Source organism: Lutra lutra, chromosome 7 (assembly GCF_902655055.1).
Source record: "Lutra lutra chromosome 7, mLutLut1.2, whole genome shotgun sequence".
Taxonomy (NCBI): domain Eukaryota; kingdom Metazoa; phylum Chordata; class Mammalia; order Carnivora; family Mustelidae; genus Lutra; species Lutra lutra.
The window spans coordinates 20,933,927-20,958,817 of NC_062284.1; the positions used below are offsets into that span (position 1 = coordinate 20,933,927).

At 38.3% G+C, this 24,891-nt stretch overlaps 1 protein-coding gene across 3 annotated transcripts in view; it reads right to left on the minus strand.

The window, feature by feature from the left end:
- Positions 1 to 24,891, minus strand: part of MTMR10 (myotubularin related protein 10) — a 52,955-nt gene that overhangs the window by 16,859 nt on the left and 11,205 nt on the right. For all 3 annotated transcript variants that reach the window (XM_047737533.1, XM_047737534.1, XM_047737535.1), the window contains 6 exons: positions 17,269 to 17,405; positions 15,385 to 15,457; positions 14,524 to 14,666; positions 7,628 to 7,718; positions 719 to 890; positions 7 to 94 (listed from right to left, as the gene is read on the minus strand). In XM_047737533.1, coding sequence (XP_047593489.1) covers positions 7 to 94; positions 719 to 890; positions 7,628 to 7,718; positions 14,524 to 14,666; positions 15,385 to 15,457; positions 17,269 to 17,405 — 704 coding nt within the window. The remainder of the gene's footprint in view (positions 1 to 6; positions 95 to 718; positions 891 to 7,627; positions 7,719 to 14,523; positions 14,667 to 15,384; positions 15,458 to 17,268; positions 17,406 to 24,891) is intronic.

Sequence of the window (24,891 nt, forward strand, 5' to 3'; positions counted from 1 at the left end):
ACTTACTGGCATCCTTCTTCCAACGAAAGAATGGGAAAAGATCTTCAGATCTTGGTCTGCTAAAGAACTTGGCACTACAAAATATTCTGGAAGGCTAGAGAGGAAAAAAGCGAACCGTGACACAACAGTCCTGTGCTTTAGGCAAGTAAATGTGCTTTCCAGATGCCGCATATACACATTTATGCCCATTTAGTGTGGTCCCTACTTGACGGCCACATGGCATCTACTGTGGAAGATGAGGCAGACCCTAGACATCTCTGCCTAAAACATGTATCGTGGCGTCAATTATCACAGAACTAATATTTATATCAGGGAAAACAGCCAAAGGAGATGTGTGAAATATTCTCCAAAATGATTTTTAATCAAAGATGTATTCAGTTTCTGAAAAACATATCCATCTTTGTTCTCTACAGGCAAGGACAAAAGGTACAGAAGACAAAACCAAACCCGAGCCACAAACCCAAGAAGCTTTAGCTCCTTCTCTCCGCCTTCTAACCGTTTCCGTCCCCAGAAGACACCCAGACTCCAGGACACTGCCTGGACAGCAACTCCTAGCAGGCAAGCTCACTGCGCCCGAACACAACCTCCTTTCTCTCTTCTTCCCTTATCTTTAAAACACCCATGGAAGCACTATTAAAAACAAATGTTCCATTCACGGTAACGTGAAAGTCACCAGAGAGCAGAGTCTGATTATTAGGCATAAGAAGTCTGGACTCACCAAGTGGAGATCATGTAACCCTCGTTAATAGAACACACTCTCCAGCCGGAGGCACCCGTCCTCTTGATTTCTCGGTCCCAGTCCGAGTATGTTTCGAAGAGTGGAGTTTTTTGGGTGCTGCCCCCGCCAGCTCCACCGCCGCCTCCTGAGGGTACTCCATTAATGTTGTTGGCTACAAGAGAAAGCGGTAGAATTAGTTTTATTTCAAGGTCACATTTCATCCCACATGCCCTCTCCGCTCTCGGCGCCTCCTGTCAGGAACACGCGCGGACGGGACGTCTCCTCCCTGAGAGTCTCTCAAGTCTCCCTCAGATGTTCCGACTGCTCCCAACGGTCCTGAGAAAGAGGCAGCCCTCCTCTTCTCTGAAGAACTCATTTTGTTTCGTCCTTATCAGCTCTTTCCCGACTCCCTCAGCACCGTTGGTTTTTCTGTCCTTCTACTGGCCCTATCTCCTCTGCCTTCAAACACAAATAGGTCACCTTGATTTTGAAAAGACTTTCACTAGACCAAGCTGCACCACTCCAGCTACTGTGCTATATATACATTTCTCCCTCCTCCCCATTACTGACGATCTTCCCGAAATGACAAACAACACCTGCTGCCCAGATCTTCTCCTCTTCCATGGTCTTCTATCCCTATCGTTTCATGGAAGCCACTCACAAGCCTCCCTCATCCGCCTGCCCTAAACTGTGGGGTAAATTCAAATCCTAGCTCATTTTTTCCACATGTTTTGCCTGGAACAATGAATGCATCCAAACACGTCTGCTCTCAACCAAATCTTTCATCCCTCTAATATTGACGCCCCACTCTTTTCTACAGTTCATTATAAAATTCTTGGTCTCCTGTATCTACTCAAATTTCCTTTGATAAGTTCACAAGGGTTCCTTGTACTCCATCCACCACAGGGCCACTCCCATCTGGGGATTTCAGCAAAGGGCATACACTTGAATTTCCTCAGCAAGAAGCCCTCTCTCATGGAGAACTGCTGTCCTCTGTGATATGCCCACAGCCTCAGGAAAACCAACAGAGTGACCAGAGGGAAAAAGAGTGTCTCAGCAGTCAGCCTCATCTACTCTGGCAATCTGAGGTGACAAACGACACAATCTTTCCTGGTCCTGTGTCTCACTGCTGCAAGTGGCAATGGTGGTGGCAAGTTTCTAGCATGACATCCCCGACATGACGTTCTGTAGCACTCAAACCAGCCTGTAGCCTGCTACAGGACCCAATGCCCCAAAATCATGCTTTCGTGATGCTACACCCTTGTCCCAAACTTTCCCTCATGGTCATTTTCCAACTTCCTCAAGCAAACCTAAATGGTTTTGCTTAAAAAGCCTTTAGATAATCAACCCGACCTTTCATTACTGCCTAAGCCCCGTGCTCCCCTGTAACCACAGAAACCCTTCACTGTCCCACGAACATGCCATGCCCACCTGTGGACCATTTATTAGCACCTGGTGCAGACAGGTATTTTTGGAGAACTTCCCATGTGCTAAGGCCTGAAAATTTAAAAATGAGTGCAGTTTTATCTATATCTTGAAAATGCCAACAAGACAGTGGAGGGTAAGCTCGGCCCCAGTCACAGTGAGCAGGATGTACAGGCACAACGACAGCCCAGAGGAGGGTGCCCTTGGCACTCACTGGAGACGGAAGCCAGGGCACGAGAGGCCTCAGGACCTGACCACACCTGAAGAGAGACCTAAGGAAAGAGCCCAATGTTGCCAGGTGGCTGACGAGATGAGAAGAAGGTAGGCATGCTGGGTAGAGCAGAACATAAAAAACATGGTGTAATTGTATGATATCAGCTAGAGCATGAGGGATGCAAGGGTTGGTGGAAGAGAGGCTGGAAAATGAGATGGAGCCAAGACTCTTGGTCTCTGCTGCCCCAAACAGTAGCCATTAGCCACATGTGTGATTGAAATAGAATAAAATAAAATAAAGTATGCAGGTCCTCAGTTGTACTAGCCACATTTTCAGTGCTGAACTGCTGCATGTGGCTAGAGGCTCCTACACCAGAAAATGCAGAGGAGAGAACATTTCCCTTCCTGGACAGCGCTACTCTAGATTAGAAAGGGTCTTATGCACCATGTTCAGAATTCTGAATTTTATGCTTTAAGTGGCATCGGAATTACCCAGTCATTCTGATTTCAGCAGGACTTATTTAATATTAAAACGCTAAAGCCAAGCACATATCCTGGAGTGCCACTCCATCACAGAGCCTTCTCCAGAGGAGCTATAACCAGAGTCTGCTGAGGAACTTGAGAGCTGTAATCTCTCCGGGAGGCAGAACCTTCACGGAATGTCCAGGCAACTGTCACTTTATTCACAGTGTTCCAGAACATCAAAACCACAGAAAGCTATTCAACATTAGAAGATATAATTCATCATACGATCAAATTACAGAGGAAAAACAAACCCTTTATGATCAGTTCAAAGTGCAGAAAAATATTTGATCAAGTTCAGTACCTACACATAATTTAAAAAAACAAACTTGAGTAAACTGGGAATCAAAGGGAAATTCCTTACTTGATAAAGGGTAATTACCAGAAACACACAGTAAACATCATCTTCATCAAAATCCGGAACAGAAATGATGCCTGCTATCCTGATGACCAGTCAACACTTTACCAGAGGTCCTCACCATGCAATGAGACCTCCACCACCAAAAAAGAAGTAATAAAGAGCACATTCACCATTTTTAAAGAGCTATCTATACAAATAGCGTTTGGCAGGATACGCTCAGCTAGGAGCCTAGAATGGAATACTTTTGAGTGTTTTGAAGTTATAGACTTCAGTAAGCTACTGAGAACATACAGTTTATGAGCCGGTTTCTCTAGCAAGATGTAATCTGGTCTAACTACGAAAAGACAAACTTTCTGAAGATCAGGTGAGAAAACCGATAAGATATTACACTGTTTACTATTTTACAGGTTTTGGCTGTTGAAAACCTGTCCATTTCTCAACAACCAGGGCCAGGTTATATGTTTACATCTTCTTCAGTAGCCGCTTATTAGAGCATGCGCAGCGGATATTTAATATGGCATTAGAGAGTCTGGAAATACTAACGCTTTCCAGAAAGTCCAAAAGGCCTGATGCCTGTGGTCTGCTCTTCAAGCGGATTACTAATGTGTGCAGCAACAGAGTGGCAAGATCAGTCATATTACGAAGATCCAGCTTCCCTCAGAGTTACCTGAGGTTTTAGGACAGCTCCTCAGCCAACTAAAAGTGAAAACCAGATAGTAAGCACTCCTGACCTTGGCTACCTTCTTCTTCTTCTTCTTTAAGATTTATGTATCTGACAGAGAGTGAGGGTGAGAAGAACGCGTGCACACACGTGTGCATAAGCGGGGCCGGGGGGAGGGCAGAGGGAGAGAGAGAGAATCCTCAAGCAAACGTCCCACTGAGCGCGGAGCCCGACGCAGGGCTTGATCCCAGGACCCTGAGATCATGATCTGAACCAAAATCAAGAACTGAATGCGCTCAACCAACTGAGCCATCCAGGTGCCCCATCTTGGCTATCTTCTGTGACACAGCTCAGAAGTCTAATTCCATGCCGTGCTGAAATTATCAGAGAATTTCCACTTAACTAGCCCCATCTACATTTAGAATGGCCTCAAACAACAGCAAAGAGTAAAAATGGTCAACATATGAGAAGAAAGCCTATCGCTTTGACGATACTGCAGGAACCAGAAGTCATGAAGGATGTCAAGGTTTGTAAAAACAAAGCTGTGATGTTATGTTCAACAGGGTGAGTCAACGAAGTAGTTCTAACCAGGAGACTTGGACTTTTTGGGCCTGAGGCAGAGCTGGTATGGCTGCATTTCTAAAAGCCCCTCCGGGGATTCTGATACAGAACGCTGGTTGGGAACCACTAGCATTCAAGAGACAGCTACACTGAGAATCTTAAAAGAACCAACAGGCAAAAAACTTTAAAAATTTCTACAGTTTCAAATGGACTATGTACTCTGCAAGTGGTTTTCAAATAAGCATTTAATGGAAAAAAAATCTAATACCAAGGCCTATGTTAATAAAAAGGAGAAAATCACAAAATAAAATAAACCACTGAAAATGAACATTTTCTGCCCTGAGACTAAATGACAACTTGAGATTATATCACAGCATTTGCAAGCTCAGTGTCTGCCATGGAGTAGAGCTGCTAACACTGAGGCTACAGATAACTTTGTGAGGTTTTCTTTTCTTTTTCTTTTTCTTTTTTTTTTTTTTTGAGCAGGGGAGGGGCAGCAGCAGAGGGAGAGAGAGAATCTTAAGCAGGCTCCATGCCCAGAGCAGCACCTGATGCCATATATACACATATATCTCACCACGCTGAGATCACAACCTGAGCCAAAATCAGGAGTCAGACACTTAACTGACTGAGCCACCCAGGTGCCCCAACTTCATGAGGTTTTCAATTCTCCAGACTGGAAGCATAATCTGACATCTTACCAATTTTATTACAAAGGTCCATCTGTACTTTTGTGACATTATCTGCCCAATAACAACCTGACTGATGAAAGCAGAATCCTTGTGGTTTCTTTCAAGGTAAGAAAGAACGAACCCAGAACCACCGTGTGTTTGTGCCAGCGCCTCCTGAGAGGTTCCAAGCCTAGGGGTGCTACGCATTGTCCCTTTACTTCGGGATCCTCACAGAAGTACTTGGATGACTGGTGAGCTCTGCAGAGATGGTGTTTTCATTCAAGGGATGCAAAACATGGAAGAAAACCTCAGAGTGTGTAAGGCCATCTAAGAGAGTCTTTCCCTAGATAACTGCAGGGGATATCCTCTAACTCCAGATCTTATTCGTGGAAACAGCTTTGTCACCTACCTGCCTGCAAAAAGGACTTCTTTATTCTTTAATCCAGCCAATGAATCAAGGTGGCATCCAGAAGTTCAAGAGTGGATTATTGGGCATCTTTCACTCACAAATTAATGAATTCTGACTGCAGTGTGTGGATAGTTCAGGCTTCTTTTGATCTTAAGGATGCAGTTTATGCTTCTGCAACAGCACGGAAGGATATTAAAGGGTGTTACCCTATGAGGAATCGTAACAAAACTCTGGCCAAGAGTTATGTTTATGAAGTACCTGTTAAAGCAGGAGGTGACTGAAGGATGTAATAAAAAAAGTGTTCCTGAATATTTTAAGTATTAATTATCAAACTTTATCAACAAAGCTTTATATAAGAAGACATACAGAACCAATTGATGTAAATAAGAAAATCCTGTAGCAGAGCTATGGGTAGAATAACTATTTAAAGTATTGTTAACCCAGAGATGCCCACAAGAATGGATGAAGAAAACTGAGAAGTAACCGGAGCAGGCATCAGGTTCCCAAACGCATAATGAAGTTTAGTGCATTTGCTGAGCTCAGGTCATTACATTACTGCAGAAATCATGAATCTATATCCTGGACAGAATCATTTCTATTAGAAAAAAAAAAAAAAAACACATCAAGAATTGATCTGTATCATAAATTAAAGTGGGAATCAAAGACTCTTTGAACTCTCGGACCTCTTGAAACTTTCATTTCAGCTACTCTCTTGCAAGTGTGGGTGAGGATCTTATTGAAAATAACCTTGATGATCATGATCTGTAGCTTGATGATGACCCAAAGAAATATTCACCTAATGAGTAGTGCAGGATCTACAATACTTTTATGTTTAGACAATAAGTGAATGTATAATTTATATTAAGAAATAAACTTTAAAAATAATTTGTTCAAGCCTAAGTTACAATTGGTTACATTTTGATAAGAAAAATTAAGTTACAAATACTTTGTCTTTCATTTCTATAAATACAGCACTATATGAGAAGAGCTACTCCTTCTGCAAAGCGTGACTTTCACATACCATCTCTATGGTGTTTACAAAGATCTTTTAGAGTAGTGAAAATATACTTATACCATATGCACCTGTAGATACTCTGTATTGTTCCTACATCTTACTGTATTTACAATATAATAATACTCAAATACGCTTTTATTACATAGATTAAATTACTATAGTATATTTTGAGATAATAAAATGAAAGACCAGTACAATTAATAATTTGTAAGATCCTTTTCCCGACCATTGTTGGGGTGAACTGATCTTTGATTGTAAATACATAATTGATTTATTTTTTCTTCCTTAATAGTGAGAGAACATGTGCCTTAGTAGGTTGAGTCAACCTGTGGTCCCTAATCCATGAGACATGACCCCTTTGTTTTTCCTCTTCCCTTTACCAGATTTTTTAAAATGGCTGATTAAAATTAAATTTGCATGTAAGAAATGTACAGAATTACATGATCATCTGGAATTTTCCTTGGTGATGTCATCACTGAGTAATCACATAGTAAGTATATGAATAGTACTACTTTACTTTTACAAAAACTGCCTGGAATGTACTTATCCTTTGGACAAATGCTCCTCTTCCTTTCATCAATTTTATTAAGAAATATAAATTCAGTATTTTGATGACCTCAATGATGATCTCTCCACTAAAAAGTTTAACCACTTCAGCTTTTGCATAAAATCACACCATGTCAGAAAAGATCATGCATTTCAAAGATCTTTTAATTTTCTGTCTGTTTTCTTTAAAAGTTGAGACTATTTCAACTCAAGCTATCAATTAAAAATGGGGAGGAGGGGATCTTTCTTGACCGTAAAATACAAGACAGGGATCATCGGTAAAAGACCTAACATGATTCTTATAAACCTATGTTTACAGCTACTTACAGGTTCTTCCTGGTCACTTTCTAACAAATAATCTAACAAATCTCGCCTCTTTTAGTATATAGTGCTTTATTCTCTAGCAGTTATGAAGCTAATAATTCTACAATCATTAAAGCTCATGTACTTGGAAGCCTGATAAACATAAGAATAAAACTTATACAATGTAAAGTTAGTTACAATATTTAATATTTTCATATTTACCTGAATTGTGGTATTTTTTCCCAACATATTCAAATGCAAAGAGTAGCTGGAGGTCTGTTGGCTGGGAATAATGAGCTATTGCAAGGCATACCTAGGAAAAATTCTATATTTAGAATTTGATTTTAACACACTTATTTAAATGAAATGTACAATAAGGCCTTGGTTACTGGGAGCATCATCTTGGGTGGGCCAGTGAAAATAGATTCTTATTTTTCTGTTTTTTTCTGTTGAAGCTAGAATGGGAAAGAGCTCCCTAAGGCCAGGTATCTCATTCATGTTGTGCCCCCAGGACACTGTTTATAATCTTTAGGGAGTACATGGTTAAGTATTTATTAAGTGCTTGCTGAGTTGAATTTTAACAGGAAAGTAATTTTATTCAAATAAATAAACTTGAAACCTAAAGAAGCATTCTCCAAAAAGGTAGTGACATATAGATATAGATATAGATATACATACATACTCCTAAAGAAAGGATTAAAAAAAGTTTCATTTTTGGTGGACTATAATGAGTTAATACCAGCAATCTGGGAGGCTTAATGTAAGGTATGAAATTTTAATGTTCATAACCTCATGACTTAATCTAGACTTAATCGGAATCTAGACTTAATCGGAAAGTTACAATCACAAAAAATGAAAATTAGCAAGAAACCCAAAAGTACAGGGTGACTCAAAGAGGTACATTAAAAAAAAACAAACAAACAACTGTGTTTAAGAAAATGGTTTGAGACTATGTCTAGGGTGGAGTGTGGGCTTCTCCATCGAACAGATCAGGCCATGAATCGTAGTGTCTACCAACACTTGCCCTGCAAATGATATAAAATCAGTTCACCTCTCTGAGCCTTGGATTGTGCAACTGTAAAATGAAGATAATACCTATGGCTACGGTAAGGATTAAATCTTAATGCATGCCTTGGCCTCTGCAGAAGCGCCATACATTGAAATATGGTTGATATTATTTCCAACTGCTGCTGGAGAGAAGGAAGGACGGACAGTGCTCTATGTTGACAACGCCCTGGACAGACTGCAGAAGAAAATATTCTTAAATGATTGGAACAGAAAGAAGAAATTTAAGACATATGAAAGGAGAGAAGAGAAGATCTTACTTAGAAAGATTAAATATTATTTAGAAGGAAAAGCATTAAGCCAAAACAATATATTTCTGACAGGGAGCAAGCAGGAAAAGTTTAGTTAATTGTTAGTCCATGTTGATTAGTGGTGTTTGGGAGGGTTGACACAAATTCTACTAATGGGTCAACTATGTGTCAAGTTCTTGTTTAACAAGTATACTAAAAGTCTTCTATAGAATGTTTCCTGTCTTACTAAATTAGAATATATACACAAATAAAAGGAGTTTATCACTAGTTTTAGTTTTGACTAAAAGCAACAACAAAAGATTCTTGAAACTTTTATGTAATACCTCAATTTTCTTGACTACAAGGAAAGCCTTCTAGAACAGTCCCAGTTACGCAATTAGGAGACAGTAACCTACATTCCCATCCCTAATCCGTCAAATAGTCTTCCTCAGAGAGCTTCTTCTAGCAGCAAAACTACTGACCTCCGTACCTTGAAAAAGTCCTCAACCACTTCCTATTCTGGTTACCATATGTAGTTTATAAGCTTTGTTGTACTTTCCTCAAGATTATCTTTCACTTTTGTTCCATTTCCCTGGTTACCATATGTAGTTTATAAGCTTTGTTGTACTTTCCTCAAGATTATCTTTCACTTTTGTTCCATTTCCCTGGTTACCATATGTAGTTTATAAGCTTTGTTGTACTTTCCTCAAGATTATCTTTCACTTTTGTTCCATTTCCCTGCACTACCACAGCTATATTCTTAAGCCATACTCACCTTTCAGCATTTCTGTGAGCTTCCCTATATTCTGGGAAAAAAAAAATCCACAATGCCTAAGAAGTCTCTTCTAAAGAGGAAATTCTGACCGGCAACTGTTTCTCCCAGATAACCTCCTCTGGTTCCCAGATACCTGCCTAATATAATAAATCTTCTCATTCTTGATTCTTCACCAAGCTGGCTCTCTTCTACCAGACATCACTTCTTTTCCCTATGTTCCCTCAGTGGTCTCCTGTCAGAACAACATATCTGTCCATATTTCATATTTTGCCTGCCTTACTCCCAGCCACCTACCCGCCACACTCTGCCTGAGAAATCCTTCTCCACTGCTCGGCCAACCACGCTGTCCCTGAATCTACAAGCTTCGTTGAACTCGAATCTCTTCACAGGTCTTCCTAGTCCAAGCCGATTTCACAGTATTAACTGCAGAAACCCTTCTGTTCTCTCTGAAGAACAACCACTCTGATATAAAGTGTCCCTTCTGTTAGCTGTGCTTGTGTAGCTGAATGAATTTCAAAGTATTCATGACATAGTTTTGAGTGTAGATGGAAAAGGCACAGGGGTTCTTCGTTTTACTTCCACCATTAAACTCAATCCCTTAAGGGTAGATGCTACCTCTGTCATTCACTGGACAGATATTTCCTGCCCGTCCACCACATCCAAAGCCCTAGGGCTGCAGCAATGAACAACACAGACGCAGATCCCCGGCCTCTTGAAGCTTACATTCTACAACGGGAAGACAGACATGAAGCAACAAGATAAATAAGAAAAACGATAGTGAGATCATCGTAAGAGCTAAAGGAAAAAAAAAAGCCCAGCGGGGGAGGGATATGAAGTGTTATGGTGAGGTTGAGAAGGTAGTAGATTACTAATGTAGAGAAGGAGACTAGGAAAGACCTTTCTGTGCAGAGCTGAGTGAAGACCTGAAGACTTCTGCATTTTTGGTTTTCCTCAGCAGCTTTCTGAAGGTGCTTTGCGTACAGCAGCAGCTGCACTAAAAATACTAGTTGACAAAATTATTTACTAACAGTAAGGAAAATGCTCTAAGCCAATGAAATGAGCATATCACGTTGTCTGACACATTTAGAAAGCAGCCACAGGCCTTGTTTACACAAAAGAAATTCACAGATCATTATGGAGTATGTTGTTTATGGTCACAAAGCAAAAACAAACAAAGCAAACCCAACTAGGCAAACCCAACGTAGCCCACTTTTAGAAAGCCCTTGAGAATAGCACACCACATCTATAAAGGGTCAGGAAACAAATAAGTGTGCTTAATAGCATCTCTAATGCAAGAAGACTACAAACAATCTGTGGAACCAAAGCTGGTTAATCACCTGCACAACGGCTGATGGGGGGTGGGGTGGGGGAACAGGGGTACAACTTGAACTAGAGCTGGTGCTGAGTAGTGTAATTACAAGTGTGTGCAACTTACTTCTACGTAACCTAAGCAAGGGGCCTTCTTGGGGACCCAGATAAAGGCATTTACCACTTGAGCTATCTGGGTTACATTCATGCTGTTATGTAGGACATTTTGAGAAGAGAAATAAAGCCAAGAATCCTCTCCCTCAAGCTTCTCCGTACACGCTCTTTAAAAAGCTTACGTCCATATTCCTAGCTTCCGTCACTAAGAGCTTGAAAGACTCAAAAAAGTAGGTCTCATTTTCATGTAAAATTATTCTAATTTTGCAACGTGCTCCATAAGCATTAAAAATTTTTAGAAAAACTCTACATCTTTAAACACTGCTTCTGAAAGCAGGTTCATCTGCCCTGGCTGTGTCATAGGGAATGAAGAATATCTTGGTATTAAAGACATTAAATTATGGAGGGAAAAAAGTAAACTACTTCTGAAGTGATCTGTGGACCAAGGGCAATCTTACAGACAGAAGCCACAGTGCCCACAGTTGGTTTCTCCTCTAAGACCAGCTGCGGGCGCAGCACTGGAGAAGCTCAAACCTCAGCAAGTTCTAGCACACTGACAAACAAAACTGGTTTCCTTATTTTGTGCTCCAAAAGCCACCATGGAGTAAGTCTCAGGTTCAAAGCAAAAAAGCAAAAAAAAAAAAAAAAAAGTTCAGGAAAAGCCAACTATTCTTTAAACAGATGGGTTGAATTTTCACTTTTAGAAAGTATGCCTGACAAGTGGTTCACAACCAACTAATCTGAAAATAAAGTAGAAATAAAGGGCATACATTTCACTTATCATCTTTATATACATGTACACACACATATATATATTTTGTAAGTAATAAATCATTAAAAACAATTCTTTTTGCTCCTCAGTTTTGAACAGAGGTTTTTCAAAAGGAAAGGGCGGTTCCAAGTTGCTTTGAGGCTAGACACCCAATTCTGCAAAATCAAATTCCTTTTCTCTTTATACAGATCTGTCCCAAACATCCTGTTGACTTGTGACAGACCCAGGATAAGGAGGATGAACACTAATGGATGCAGCAGCACAGTGTCATCTAACTTTGTCCTATCACAATTTAGGCAACACCAACTAGACTACCAGAGGGTTATAGAGCAATATTTAACAAAATGTGAACCAATTTAGCATTTTGAGATTTCATATTTCAAACAGAAATATAAATGCTTTTGGTATTTCAAAGCTAATCAGTGGTTTACCCACCAGAGAACTCTGAATGTGCATCTGGTCATTTTAAAACAACTTAGAAAATCAGAGCATTTCCACAGAAAACTTAGCATTCAAAATTTCCAGGAGGTAAAAATCAAGCTGTAACTCCCCAACTGTTACCTAATTTTAGTTGAAAACTTTCACTTGAAATAAAAGAATGTGCTAGAATTCTTCTTTTTAACTCATGAAGCCAGTAAGTTTTGGGAGCATACATGTTCTCACCTCTGTGTCTGAGACGTAAGTCAGGGAAAAAAATTCTCTTTATATTCTTACTGCCTCCACTTTTCTTTTCTGCGCCTGCAACCCCCACCCACAACATGTCTGTACGAAAGACAAAAAGAGCATTTCTTTCAGTTCTGAGGTTACATGCTTTTAATATTTTAAGACAGAGGAGAAAGGATTTGTGCCAGAAGTCTAGTCTTGGGAAAGGGCACAAACAGTTGGACTAGGGTGTCTCATATAGACAGTTCCGTGCAGTCCCCTTCATCACTTACCAGCAGCACAACAGACAAGGGATATCCTGAATTTCCAGAGCACTCAACTGTTTCATTCATTTGGCAACTAATCACTTACGTGAAAACATCTTTTATGCCACTACTTTGTACCACTCTTCAATTTTCATGTGTTCCTGCTCTAATCTTCTCAACTAAGCACACAACCTCACACTTAAAAAATGACCAGCAGGTATTTATTAGAAGGCTCAAGAATGAGGCCAAATAGGGGCGCCTGGGTGGCTCAGTGGGTTAAGCCGCTGCCTTCGGCTCAGGTCATGATCTCGGAGTCCTGGGATCGAGCCCCGCATCAGGCTCTCTGCTCAGCAGGGAGCCTGCTTCCTCCTCTCTCTCTGCCTGCCTCTCTGCCTGCTTGTGATCTCTCTGTCAAATAAAGAAATAAAATCTTTAAAAAAAAAAAAAAAAAGAATGAAGCCAAATAATTATGATTTCCAACTACTGAAATAGAGTCATCTGAAAAATATAGTTGACAGTGGGAGAGAGGGAAAATTTCTGAAAGAATATTGGGCCACTGTATCAATTTTTTACTTAAAAAAAATCCTGTCCTAAATCTCTTAAGATCTACGGTGTCCCTATTCTTATTTTTTTTTATTTTTATTTGTTTTTTTAATTTCTTTTCAGTGTTCCAGAATTCATTGTTTATGCACCACACCCAGTGCTCCATGCAATGGTGTCCCTATTCTTGATATGCATCCTGAAATTGATTTTCATAAGCAGATTCTTGATGCTTTGACTGATTAAATTACACGTATATATTTAAGCTCAAGAAAGTAACTCAGCTAAAATGTTTTATAATGAGCCTACTACCTAAATAGTCTTAAAGTCTTTCTTTATAAGAGCAGGCATCTCAAGTTAGTAAAATGCCCAAATCACAAACTGCAGAACTGAACAGATGAAAGGGGCCTACAAAACGTGAACCAATGACTCACAGCTACCTAGCTGAATTTTTGATTATGGAGCATGCCGAAAGATGGTTTTATACCTGAATACTTTTAGCCACAGAGCTCGCCACACTCTGCTAGATAATCTAGTCCTCGGGGTCCAGCATGTTCAGATATTTATCTACGCTTGCCTTCCTGTGAGGAAACTGATGATTCGAAGTTCTAAAAATAAATCCACAATGTCCTCACCAAAGGGTATGAAAACAGCTGCCTTAAGAATTTTTTGACGGCCTCATTTTGATATCAACCGAAAATTCACTGCAGTAAGTCTACTAACCATGGAAACCAAGAGCACCAGAGCATTCTGGGGTGGTGCAAAAATGGAATCATTTCTGAGAGAAGGTTCCACTTCACTAAGAAACTGTTCCTTTATTCCCAGTGTGCGGGAGCAGACCTCTCCTGGAAAGTGTTATATTCTCTGCATTTGCTGCATCATGGCCTGGACCTGTGAGGCACCATGTCCACCAGCTTCACTCCTCTGCCAAAGCCAAAAGGTGGGATCAAGGAAGTGGGAATTTTTGCCCAGGAAACTCACTCCATGAGCAGGCAATAAACATTCCCGGAAGTCAGGGAAAAAACAGAGCCAATTAAAAAGTCCCTCGATTTTAGCTGTTCCCGTGGAATAGCTCTCAAATTAATACACTAAGATTTCCTTAAAGTACTAATAATTATTAGGCCTCTCCCATAACTATGCCTTTACCTAGCCCTTAGGTAACTTAAGTCTAACTTTTAGTTCGTTGAGGACATTCTAAGGTATTTTCTAAAGTTCTTACCAAGAAAGAAACCAGCTGGTAATGGTTTAAGTGCAAAAGATACACTAATTTCTACATCATAGTTTCTAGTATTGTAGGAGCTGATAAAAAAAAAATCTGAGCAACTGAGAAAAAAGAACTTCCACACAGAACTGATACTGGAAATACAGTGCGAAACCGCAAACTTGATAAAGCTTAATAGTATTACCTTTTTGGCACTTTCAGGACCTGATTCATCAAAGCGAAATCTGACAATTCTGAAATCTTTACAGTAAATAATTAACTCTGTTGGATTAAATTTCAGTTTCTGGTTGGGACCTAGGACTTTCTGCTTCCTCTTGTGGTCATTTACTAAAAAGGAAAAAAATAAAGAAAAAAATGTGTAAAAATACTTTTTTGTCACTCCCTCTTTAGTATACATTAACAAATTATTACTGAAAATAATTAGGTTACCCACTACTTAAACACTGCTTCTCTGGTATCTTTTATATTTGTCTACAATTTACAGAACTTGGAAAGGGGATGGATTTCAACTTCGCTTTTGACTATATTTTAAATGATCTTTGCATAAAACCACCACCATCTAGACACATTTAATGCTTAAAATTTTAATTTAAAAGAGGACAAATACTCAGAAAACATAAAAAGCTAAATATGCTGTATTTCCATTTTAAAATAACTTATCGACTTCAGGACACCTGGGTGGCTCAGTCAGTTGAGCATCTGACTCTTGTTTTCAGCTCAGGTCATGATCTCAGGGTCATGGGATTGAGCCCCACGTCAGGCTTGGCACTCAACGAGGACTCTGAGATTCTTTCTCTCCCTCTCCCTCTTCCCCTCCCCTTGCTCACATTTGTTCTCCCTCTCTCTCTAAAATAAATAAAAGTTTTAAAAAATAATTTCTTGACTTCTCTTTCATTAATATTCCTGGGACTCAAACAAAAAGGAGGGGGGAACATAAACCTACAGAAATAAAATTCCAACCCAAATGTTTGAGAGGTGTGATTCTTCAAGCAATAATTCCTGAGAAGAATCAGCTTTTATGGACTGAATAAAGAATACTACATACCTGTGACAATTTGCTCAATACATGTTAAAGGGACATCATGCTCACCAAGAAGAAGGTTTCTGTAATGGAATTTCTGAAATAAAAATTATGTTCACGTTAGGTTATTCCTCAACAATCTCAAATGGTAGTAACTGCCTTATTCTACCATGATGACTATCTCTAAAAAGAACAAAAAGCTTTTGTCTCCAGAACTATGACAGTTCTAAGGAGGGAGTATCTCAGAACATATTTCAATCATGAAAAGGAAAAAGAAACACATGCTATGTTCACACTCTCTCCACCTTTCTCTCATTACTTTTATATATGAAATGAGGTTAAATTGTATACAATAATACGTTTATAATATCCAAGATATGCAATATTATCAATCACTTCATAGGCAACCATTTGCATGCCTGACTCTGGTTAGATGGTCATTAAAATAACAAAGAAAAAGGTACTCTTAAGTCATCAGATTTTAATGGGCAAAATCATGGCTTGATTTTACAAAGGAGACTTTGGAAAACCACTCTTTAGAAAGTAATTTTTAGAGCAGAAATTATACTAGAAATAAAAATCTTCAGGCAAACTATAGCTCGTTTTATTTTAATCTGTCAACAAACACTTTATACCCATTTTTAAACTAAGAACATAGTTCTCACTATTAACCAGCTGTCAGTAGAGCACTGGTTTATTTCCCCTACCAGCGGTATGAGATGTAGCTATTTTAATTAAGTACATGCATCTCATTTACAGTGAAGTCTGCAGCCACAGATAAAAATGAATCTAAAAACGAAGAGGAAAAACCCAAGTCTACAGCCAAATTAGTCAGTGTTGTCTACATACTAGGTACCTATAAATGCCTTCAGTCTAAATATACCTACAATAGTTTGCAATAAACACACAAATATAAAGTAAATATTTTGGTAAACTAATAAAAGCTATATGAAATATATGTATCCAGAGTCAGACGCTTCAGTCAAAAGTTTACAATTAATATCCAAATATTTGATTAGAGAACAATTCCTATCATAAATAAAAGTCTAGGGGATAAAAGTATATAACACTTTAGAAATCAAGGGGCGCCTGGGTGGCTCAGTGGGTTAAAGCCTCTGCCTTCAGCTCAGGTCATGATCTCAGGGTCCTGGGATCGAGCCCCACATCGGGCTCTCTGCTCAGCAGGAAGCCTGCTTCCTCCTCTCTCTCTGTCTGCCTCTCTGTCTACTTGTGATTTCTGTCAAATAAATAAATTAAAAAAAAAAAAAAAAGAAAGAAATCAAAATAGAAGAGCCAAGGAAAAGTCCACAATTTTTAAGTTAATCAAACGAATACCTGAATTTTTAAAAACCAAAATTAAACGTATTATTGGTTTCCAGTGGGACCATAAAATGGCAAGAGTGTTATTAAAGAAAAATTTTATCAGTATTTTTCTTCATTCTAATTTGACGAGTAAATTGAAATTTCAAACTAGAATTTGATGTTTGGAAAAGGAATTAGTTAAAAATACTATGAAATCTATAAAATCCACTGTGTTTACGCAATTATTTGCTAAATAATTAAGCTTTTCTCTTTAGGACTACTTAAAAAAAAAGGATAGCTTCATTTTTAAAAGCAGTTTAAAAGATGTAGAAGAAAGAAAATACTAACTCCATTATTCAAAGGATATCTAAGCAATAATCACAGGAGATAAAAAAGCAAGATAACTCAACCATCTCACGAATTCTTCTCCTTGAGTCCCAACATTCTCCTTACACTTTATTTTGAATTTTAATATAATATATTCCCAATGTTGTTAACTGCATAATAATTTTACTATAATTTTCCATACTTGTGCTTTATGTAATTATACATACTGCTTAGAGTCAAATCCTTGAAACAACTAAACAGCACACAAATAACACACACCTGTAATGGCATCGGGTCATCCGTAATAAAGGAAATTTTGAAGTTACTGCAGATCAGCTTTCCCCACAGATCGTATTGACTTGTGTCCGTTGCAATGCATTTTCTCACAAAATTGACTTCATTTACAACAATTTCCCCTTTTAAAAAAGAAAAATATTGTGTGAGCTACAACTATACCATAAAATGTCTACAGTCACCATGTGGCCTATGAGGATTAATTCATGATGACGAGAGTAAGAATGAACCCTGGAGGCTCACCAGGTTCCAGGTGCCAGGAGAGCTTTCATTAAGAGCAGCAGTAACAGTGAAGCACTGCCCACCATTTGTAAGATACAGAAACTGAGGCACGAAGAGCTGAGGGGTCTGAGATGGTTCAACCGGAAAGGCTGAAACCGAGTCTGCATTTAATACTATGTGATACTGCCTCTCATTATCTTTTATTGAAAGGTATTCTGGAGAAGAGATAAACTACACTCTCTTCTTCAAAGTACTGCTTGGAGTATTTGTGTTTTATTAACATGTGACTTTACATCCCAAACCAATGTCTTTGATTCCTTTACTAAGGGATGAGAAACAGAGTTTGGGCTTAACCTCAAAATCAATAACACATCTATTATTGGTAAACAGGGTTCAGGATGGTGAACCCTAGGAATACCCTGAACTCATCTCCTCTCATGAACATACTGAGTCACATATCTTGAGAGACAAGCCCTCAAAACACGGAACTTTAAAAACCAATGAGGTTTGTGTTCCAAGACCCATAAGTCCCTAGAGATCTGAGAAACTGCTCTTAAAAGGCCAAGACACTTGGACTCACACACCTGGGGCCCAGGTTGGAGGCAGCAATGGTGCCCAGACTTCAAGCGAAGGAAGCTTACCTGTTTCTTATATTAAAGCACTGGCCTGAAGGGCAGGTGCCTTATTTAACACATCTACCTAGGAGCCTGTTGGAACACTCTCTGGGGACAGAGACTAGTGGGCACCATATCCACATACTCCCTCTGCTGTGTTCCAGACCACCAGTATCTCTCAGAAGGCAGCTTTTACATACATCTGGTAGCCTGATTTTTGTGGTTGTCTCCTGGCTCTCGTGGCCAGTAGGGCTTACACTTGTGGTCCCACAAGACTATACGTATTTGCATACCTTAAAAAGTTGATGCCTGAGGGCTTGGCTTCCAGTCAGCCAAATCGAGGCACTGAGATCCTCCCCTCTGGGATACTGACTGGTATGGCACATCCTAAACTACTAAATATAATCTACTAAAAATATAATAGACTGATTGGACAAGCAGGATGGTTTGAGAGATAACAAAGAGCTGGGGAGGGCTGAACAATAAGGTTCATCTCCTACACAATGCCCCTCCTTCAGGATTGGGAGAGGTAGTTGTTTCATCTACTATATAGAAACCAACACAGAGAGTCAAACAAAGTGAAGAAACAGAGGAATATGTTCCAAATGATAGAACAAGATACAAGAGAAAAAATTTAGTTAAATAGAGATAAGTAATTCACCTGATAAAAAGAGTTCAAAGTAATGGTGATAAAGGTGCTCACCGAAAATGAAAACAGTTAACTCAAAAAGATAAAGGTACTCCTATGTTTACTGTAGCATTATTTACAATAGTTAAGACATGGAGAAACAATGTTAAGTATCCATCAATAGACAAATGGATAAGGAAAATGTGCTATATATACACAAGGGAATATTACACAGCTATAAAAAGGATAGAATCATGCCACTTGAGACAATATGAATGGACCTAGAGGGTATCATGCTAACTAAAACTAGTCAGATTGAGAAAAACAAATACTATATGATTCCAGTCATAAGTATAATCTGAAAAAAATAGATAAAAATCAAAATCAGAACTATAAATACAGACAACAAACTGATAGTTGCCAGAGGGGAGGAGAGTGGGTGATTAGGCAAAGAGCAGGAGATACAGGTCTCCAGTTATGCGATGAGTAACTTATAGGAATAAAAAGCAGAGCATAAGGAATATGTCACTGATATTGTCATAGATATGTAATAGGACAGATGGTAGCTACACTTGTGGTGAGCAGTGCATAATGTATAAAGTTGTCAAATCACTAAGTCATACACCTGAAACTAATGTAACATTGTGTGTCAACTATACTCAGATTTTTAAAAATTGCATTTAAGTGAAAAAAAAAAAAGAAAAGATAATCACTGGGATCATCATCTGGGAAGAAAAAAAATGCATGAACACAATGAGAACTTCAACAAAAAAGATGCAAGATCTAAGAAGATACTGAACAGAAGTCACAGAATACAATAACTGAAACAAAAATGCCCCAAAAGGGTTGATGAAAGGTAGATGAAAAAAAAAAAGGAATCAGTCAACTTCAAGAAAAGGCAATAGAACCCACCCAAATCAGAATAGCAAAAAGAAAAGAAGAATGGAAAAATGTGAGGATAGCTTAAAGGACTTACTGGACATCAAATGGACTAATGTTTGCATCATCGTGCTCCCGGGATAAGGGAAAGGGAAAATCTTACTAGAAGAAATAATGGCTGAAAACTTCCCTAATCTGGGGACGGAAACAGACATCCAAATCCAGCAGGATCACACAGTTCCCAACAAGAGGAACCCAAAGAGACACACATCAAGACACACATCAAGACACACTGTAATTAAAATATTAAAAGTTAAAGACAAGGAGAGAATACTAGAAGCAGCAAGAAAAAAATAACTTACTACAGACAACAAAGCCTGACAAGGCTATCAACAGAACTTTTAGCAGAAATTGCACAAGCGAGGAGAGAGTGACACTACATATTCAAAGTGCTGAAAGAAAAAAACCCTTTCAATCAAGAACACTCTACACAGCAAAGTTATCATTCAGAAGTGAAGAGGAAATAAATTTTCCAGACAAGCAAAAACTAAAGAAGGTATGCTAAAAAGACTTTTTTACACTGAAAAGAAAGAGCACTGGAAAGATAAACATATAGTAAAGGTACTGAATTAATTACTTCTAAAACTATTAAGAAAGTTAAAAGACAAAAGTAATAAAATTACCTAAAACTACAATATTTGGTTACAGGATACTGAAGATATACAAAGATGTAAAATGTAACATCAAAAACATGAAGTGTGAATGGCAAGAGTAGTATCTTAAGCTTTACAATGGGACAAAACTTAAGTTGTTCAGTCTTAAGTCTTAAGTTATCAACTTAAGACTGTAGACTGGAGGGGCGCCTGGGTGGCTCAGTGGGTTAAGCCGCTGCCTTTGGCTCAGGTCATGATCCCAGGTCCTGGGTTCGAGCCCCACATCGGGCTTACTGCTCAGCAGGGAGCCTGCTTCCTCCTCTCTCTCTGCCTGCCTCTCTGCTTACTTGTGATTTCTCTCTGTCAAATAAATAAATAAAATCTTTAAAAAAAAAAAAAAAAGACTGTAGACTGTAACAGACAGAAGTTATTATATTTAAGCCTCACAGTTGCAAAACAAAGCAAAAACCTATAACAAATACACAGAGGATAAAGAGAAAAGAATATAAGCATACCACTAAAGAAAGTCATCAAAAAAAAAAAAAAGCCATCAAACCACAAAGGAAGAGAACAATGGAAGAAAGGAACAGAGAGGAACTACAAAAACTGCCAGAAAACAAGTAATAAAATGGCAATAAGCACCTATCTCTCAATAATTACTTTAATGTAAATGGACTAAATGTTCCCATCAAAAGATACAGAGTGGGTGAATGGATTAAAAAACACTTATCTATATGTTACCTATAAGAGACTTGCTATAGATGTATGGAAAGAAGGACGGAACAAGGGATTTTCCATGCAAATGGAACCCAAAGCTGGAGTACATATACTTACATCAAACAAAATAGACTTGAAAACAAAGACTGTAATAAAGACAAAGAGAGTGCTACATAATGATAAAAGGGTCAATCCAATGAGAAGATAGAACATTTGTAAACACTTATGCACCCAACATTGGAGCATCTAAACATAAAAAGAAACTATTAGCAGACTTAAAGGGAGAAATAAGACAGCAATCATAATAACAGTTGGGGACTCTATTCCAGTCAATAGTTTGAATAATTACTAAAAGCACGAGAAAATTACAGGCCAATTTCCCTGATAAACACAGATGCAAAAATCCTCAACAAATACTTACAAATAAGAAAAATTCAATAATACATTAAAACCATCACACACCATGATGGAGTGGGATTACTTCAGGGATGCAAGGATGGTTCAACATCTGCAAATCAGTCAACGTGATACACCGCATTAACAAACTGAAGAAAAATCCTTTGATCATCTCAACAGATACAGAAAAGCATCTGACAAAATTCAACACCCATTTATGATGAAAACTCTCAACAAAGCTAGTGTCGTGGAAAACATACCTCAATGTAATAAGGGCCATATGTGACAAGCCCACAGCTAACAATAAACTCAATAGTGAAAAACTGAAAGTTTTCCCTCTAAAATCAGAAACAAGACAAGGATGCACACTTTAATTCAACAAAGTATTGGAACTCCAAGTCACAGCAATTAGCTAAGGAAAAAACCAAAAGTCGTCCAAATTGAAAATGAATAAGTAAAACTGTCATTATTCAAAGATGATACGATATATATAAAACCTTAAAGACTTCATCAAAAAATGGCTAAACCAGTAAACTCAGTAAAAATCAATATACAAAATTTGATTACATTTTTATATGCTAATAATGAACTATGAGAAAAGAGAAATTCAGGAAAACCATTTACAATTGTATCAAAAAGAATAAAATACCCAGATCTAATTTAACCAAGGTGGGGGGGAGAGCCTGTTTATTGAAGACTATGAGATGTTAATGAAAAAAATTAAAGATGACACAAATAAATGGAAAGCTATCCCATGCCCATGACTGGACGAATTAACATTGTTAAAATGTCCACTCTACCCAAAGCAATATACAAATTCAATGTAATATTAAAATTCCAGTGGCATTTACCACAGAAATAGAACTATCTTAAAATCTGTATGAAACCATAACAGACCCCAAATAACCAAAGCAATCTTGAAAAAGAACAAAGCTGAAGGTACCATGCTCCCTGATTTCAAGCTATATTATACAGCTAGGGTAATTAAAACAAGGCAAACAGACATATAGATCAATAGAACAGAATAGACAGCCCAGAAACAAACCCACCCACACACATATGGCCAGTTAATTTCTAACAAAGGAGCCAAGAGTATACAATGGGGAAAGGACAGTCTCTTTAATAAATGGCATTTAGAAAATTAGCCATAGGCAAGAGAATGAAACTGGATCACTATCTTACATCATACACAAAAACTAACTTAGAATGACTAGAATTTTAGAAATTAAAGACTCCATAAAACTCCTAGAAGAAAACATAGGTGGTAAACTCCTTAACAAAGGTCTTGGTGATAATTTTTTGACTCTAACACCAACAGCAAAAGCAACAAAAGCAAAACAAACAGGTAGGACTACAGCAAACTAAAAAGCTTCTACACAGCAAAAGAAACCATCAACAGAATGAAAAGGCAACCTACTGAATGAAAGAAAATACTTTGAAATTATGTAAGAGGGTAACATCCAAAATGTATAAAAAAGACTCATACAACTCAACAGCTAAAACAAAACCAAACCCGATTTTAAAAATGGCCAGAAGATCTGAATTAAGTATTTCTCTAAAGAAGACATACAGGGACGCCTGGGTGGCTCAGTTGGTTGAGCATCTGCCTTCGGCTCAGGTCATGATCCCAGCGTCCTGGGATCGAGTCCCACATCGGGCTCCTTGCTTGGCGGGGAGCCTGCTTCTCCCTCTGTCTCTGCCTGCCATTCTGTCTGCCTGTGCTCACTCGCTCTCCTCTCTCTCTGACAAATAAATAAAATCTTTAAAAAAATAATAATAAAAATAAAGAAGACATACAGATGACCAACATGTACATGAAGATGCTCTATATCATTAATTTGTCAGGGAAATGCAAATCAAAAATACAATGACACATCATGTCACATCTGCTGGAATAGCTATTATCAAAAAGATCGGAAATAACAAGTGTTGGCAAGGATGTGGAGAAGAGGCGATCCTTCTACACTGTTGGTGGGAATGAAAATTGGTGCAGACACTGGAAAACAGTATAAAAGTTCCTCAAAAATTAAAAGCAGAAATACCATGTGATCCAGCAATTCCACTTATAGGTATTTATCCAAAGAAAATGAGAACATTAACATGAAAAAATATATGCACCCACATGTCACTGCAGCATTATTCCCAACAGCCAAAATATGGAAACAAAGTATTCATCAGTGGATGAATGAGTAAAGAAGATGCAGCCATTACCCCTACGGCTCAGGAATACTACTCAGTCATAAAAGAAAATGAAATCTTGCCATCTGCAACAACATGGATGCTCCTTGGGGGCATTATGCTAACTGAAATTAGTCAGACAAACACTTCATAATCTCTCTTATATGTGGAATCTAAAACACAAACAAACAAAAACAACCCCCGCCTCCCAAGGTCTTAGATACAGAGAACGACTTAGTGTTTGCCGGAGGTGCAGGATGGGGGAAATGGGTGAACTGGTTTGGTTTTTTTTAGTTTAAATAAATTGAATTTTACAAATTTAAATAAGCTATATTTTATAAAGCCAAAGTGAGTTTCCCTCTGCACCCAAATTATAACTTACTTGGCAATTATACTTGAAAATATAGTTTCAAAGTTAAAAGGGAAGATTAAAGAAAGAAATGTAAGAGGTCAAAACAAAATTTATAATGTGCTTTGAAAGAAATTATTTATTTAAAGCATAGTCTTCATTAAAATAGACCTTATTTCAATATCTAAAATTCGACGAGACCCATGGACATTTTTAAGCACTCCATCTTCAGGCTCAATGGTAGAAAAGGGAGGGTACTGATCTACTTCATCTATATTTATCATTATAAAAACCTTAACAGTGGTGGATAGAACCTGTTTGCTTACAAGCCACAAAAACCTACCAATTTAAGAATGCAACTATGGTCTCAAAGTGATTCACTCAACAAAACTGTTATAATAAATCTGAGTTGCAATAATAGCTTTTATTCAAAGTTCTTAAAAATAGACAAGATTATTTTAAGAACAGCAGCCTACTATTTACCTGAAGATTTAATTCAAATTTACTCATGTCAAAGTCTCATCTTAAACCACCTGAATAATCTTCCATCCTGAAGACAAACCTTCTGCACATGGCCTGTTGAGGCCCTGCGCCCCTCACCCTCTGCCATTGTCCTCCTCACCTTCACCCTCACACCACAGTGCTCTTTTAATCTCTCCTAGGGATCATACTGCTCCCACTGGATGTGGTCTTTGCACATCTTGTTCCCATTTCCTGGAATATTCTCCCTTAGCCTAATCACTTTCTCAGAAATGCTTTTTTTTTTTTTTTAAATCTCCCTGCCTAGATTAAGTCCCTCAATCCCAGCATCATACACTTGTAATTCCTAGCATTTACACAGCTACAATTATATATATATATATATATTTTTTTTTTTTAATTAATGCCTGTCCCACCCTTAGGATCATATGCTCCATGAGGGTAGAAGGGGGAATGATTTTTCCACAATGCTGATACTTCAGTTCCTAGACA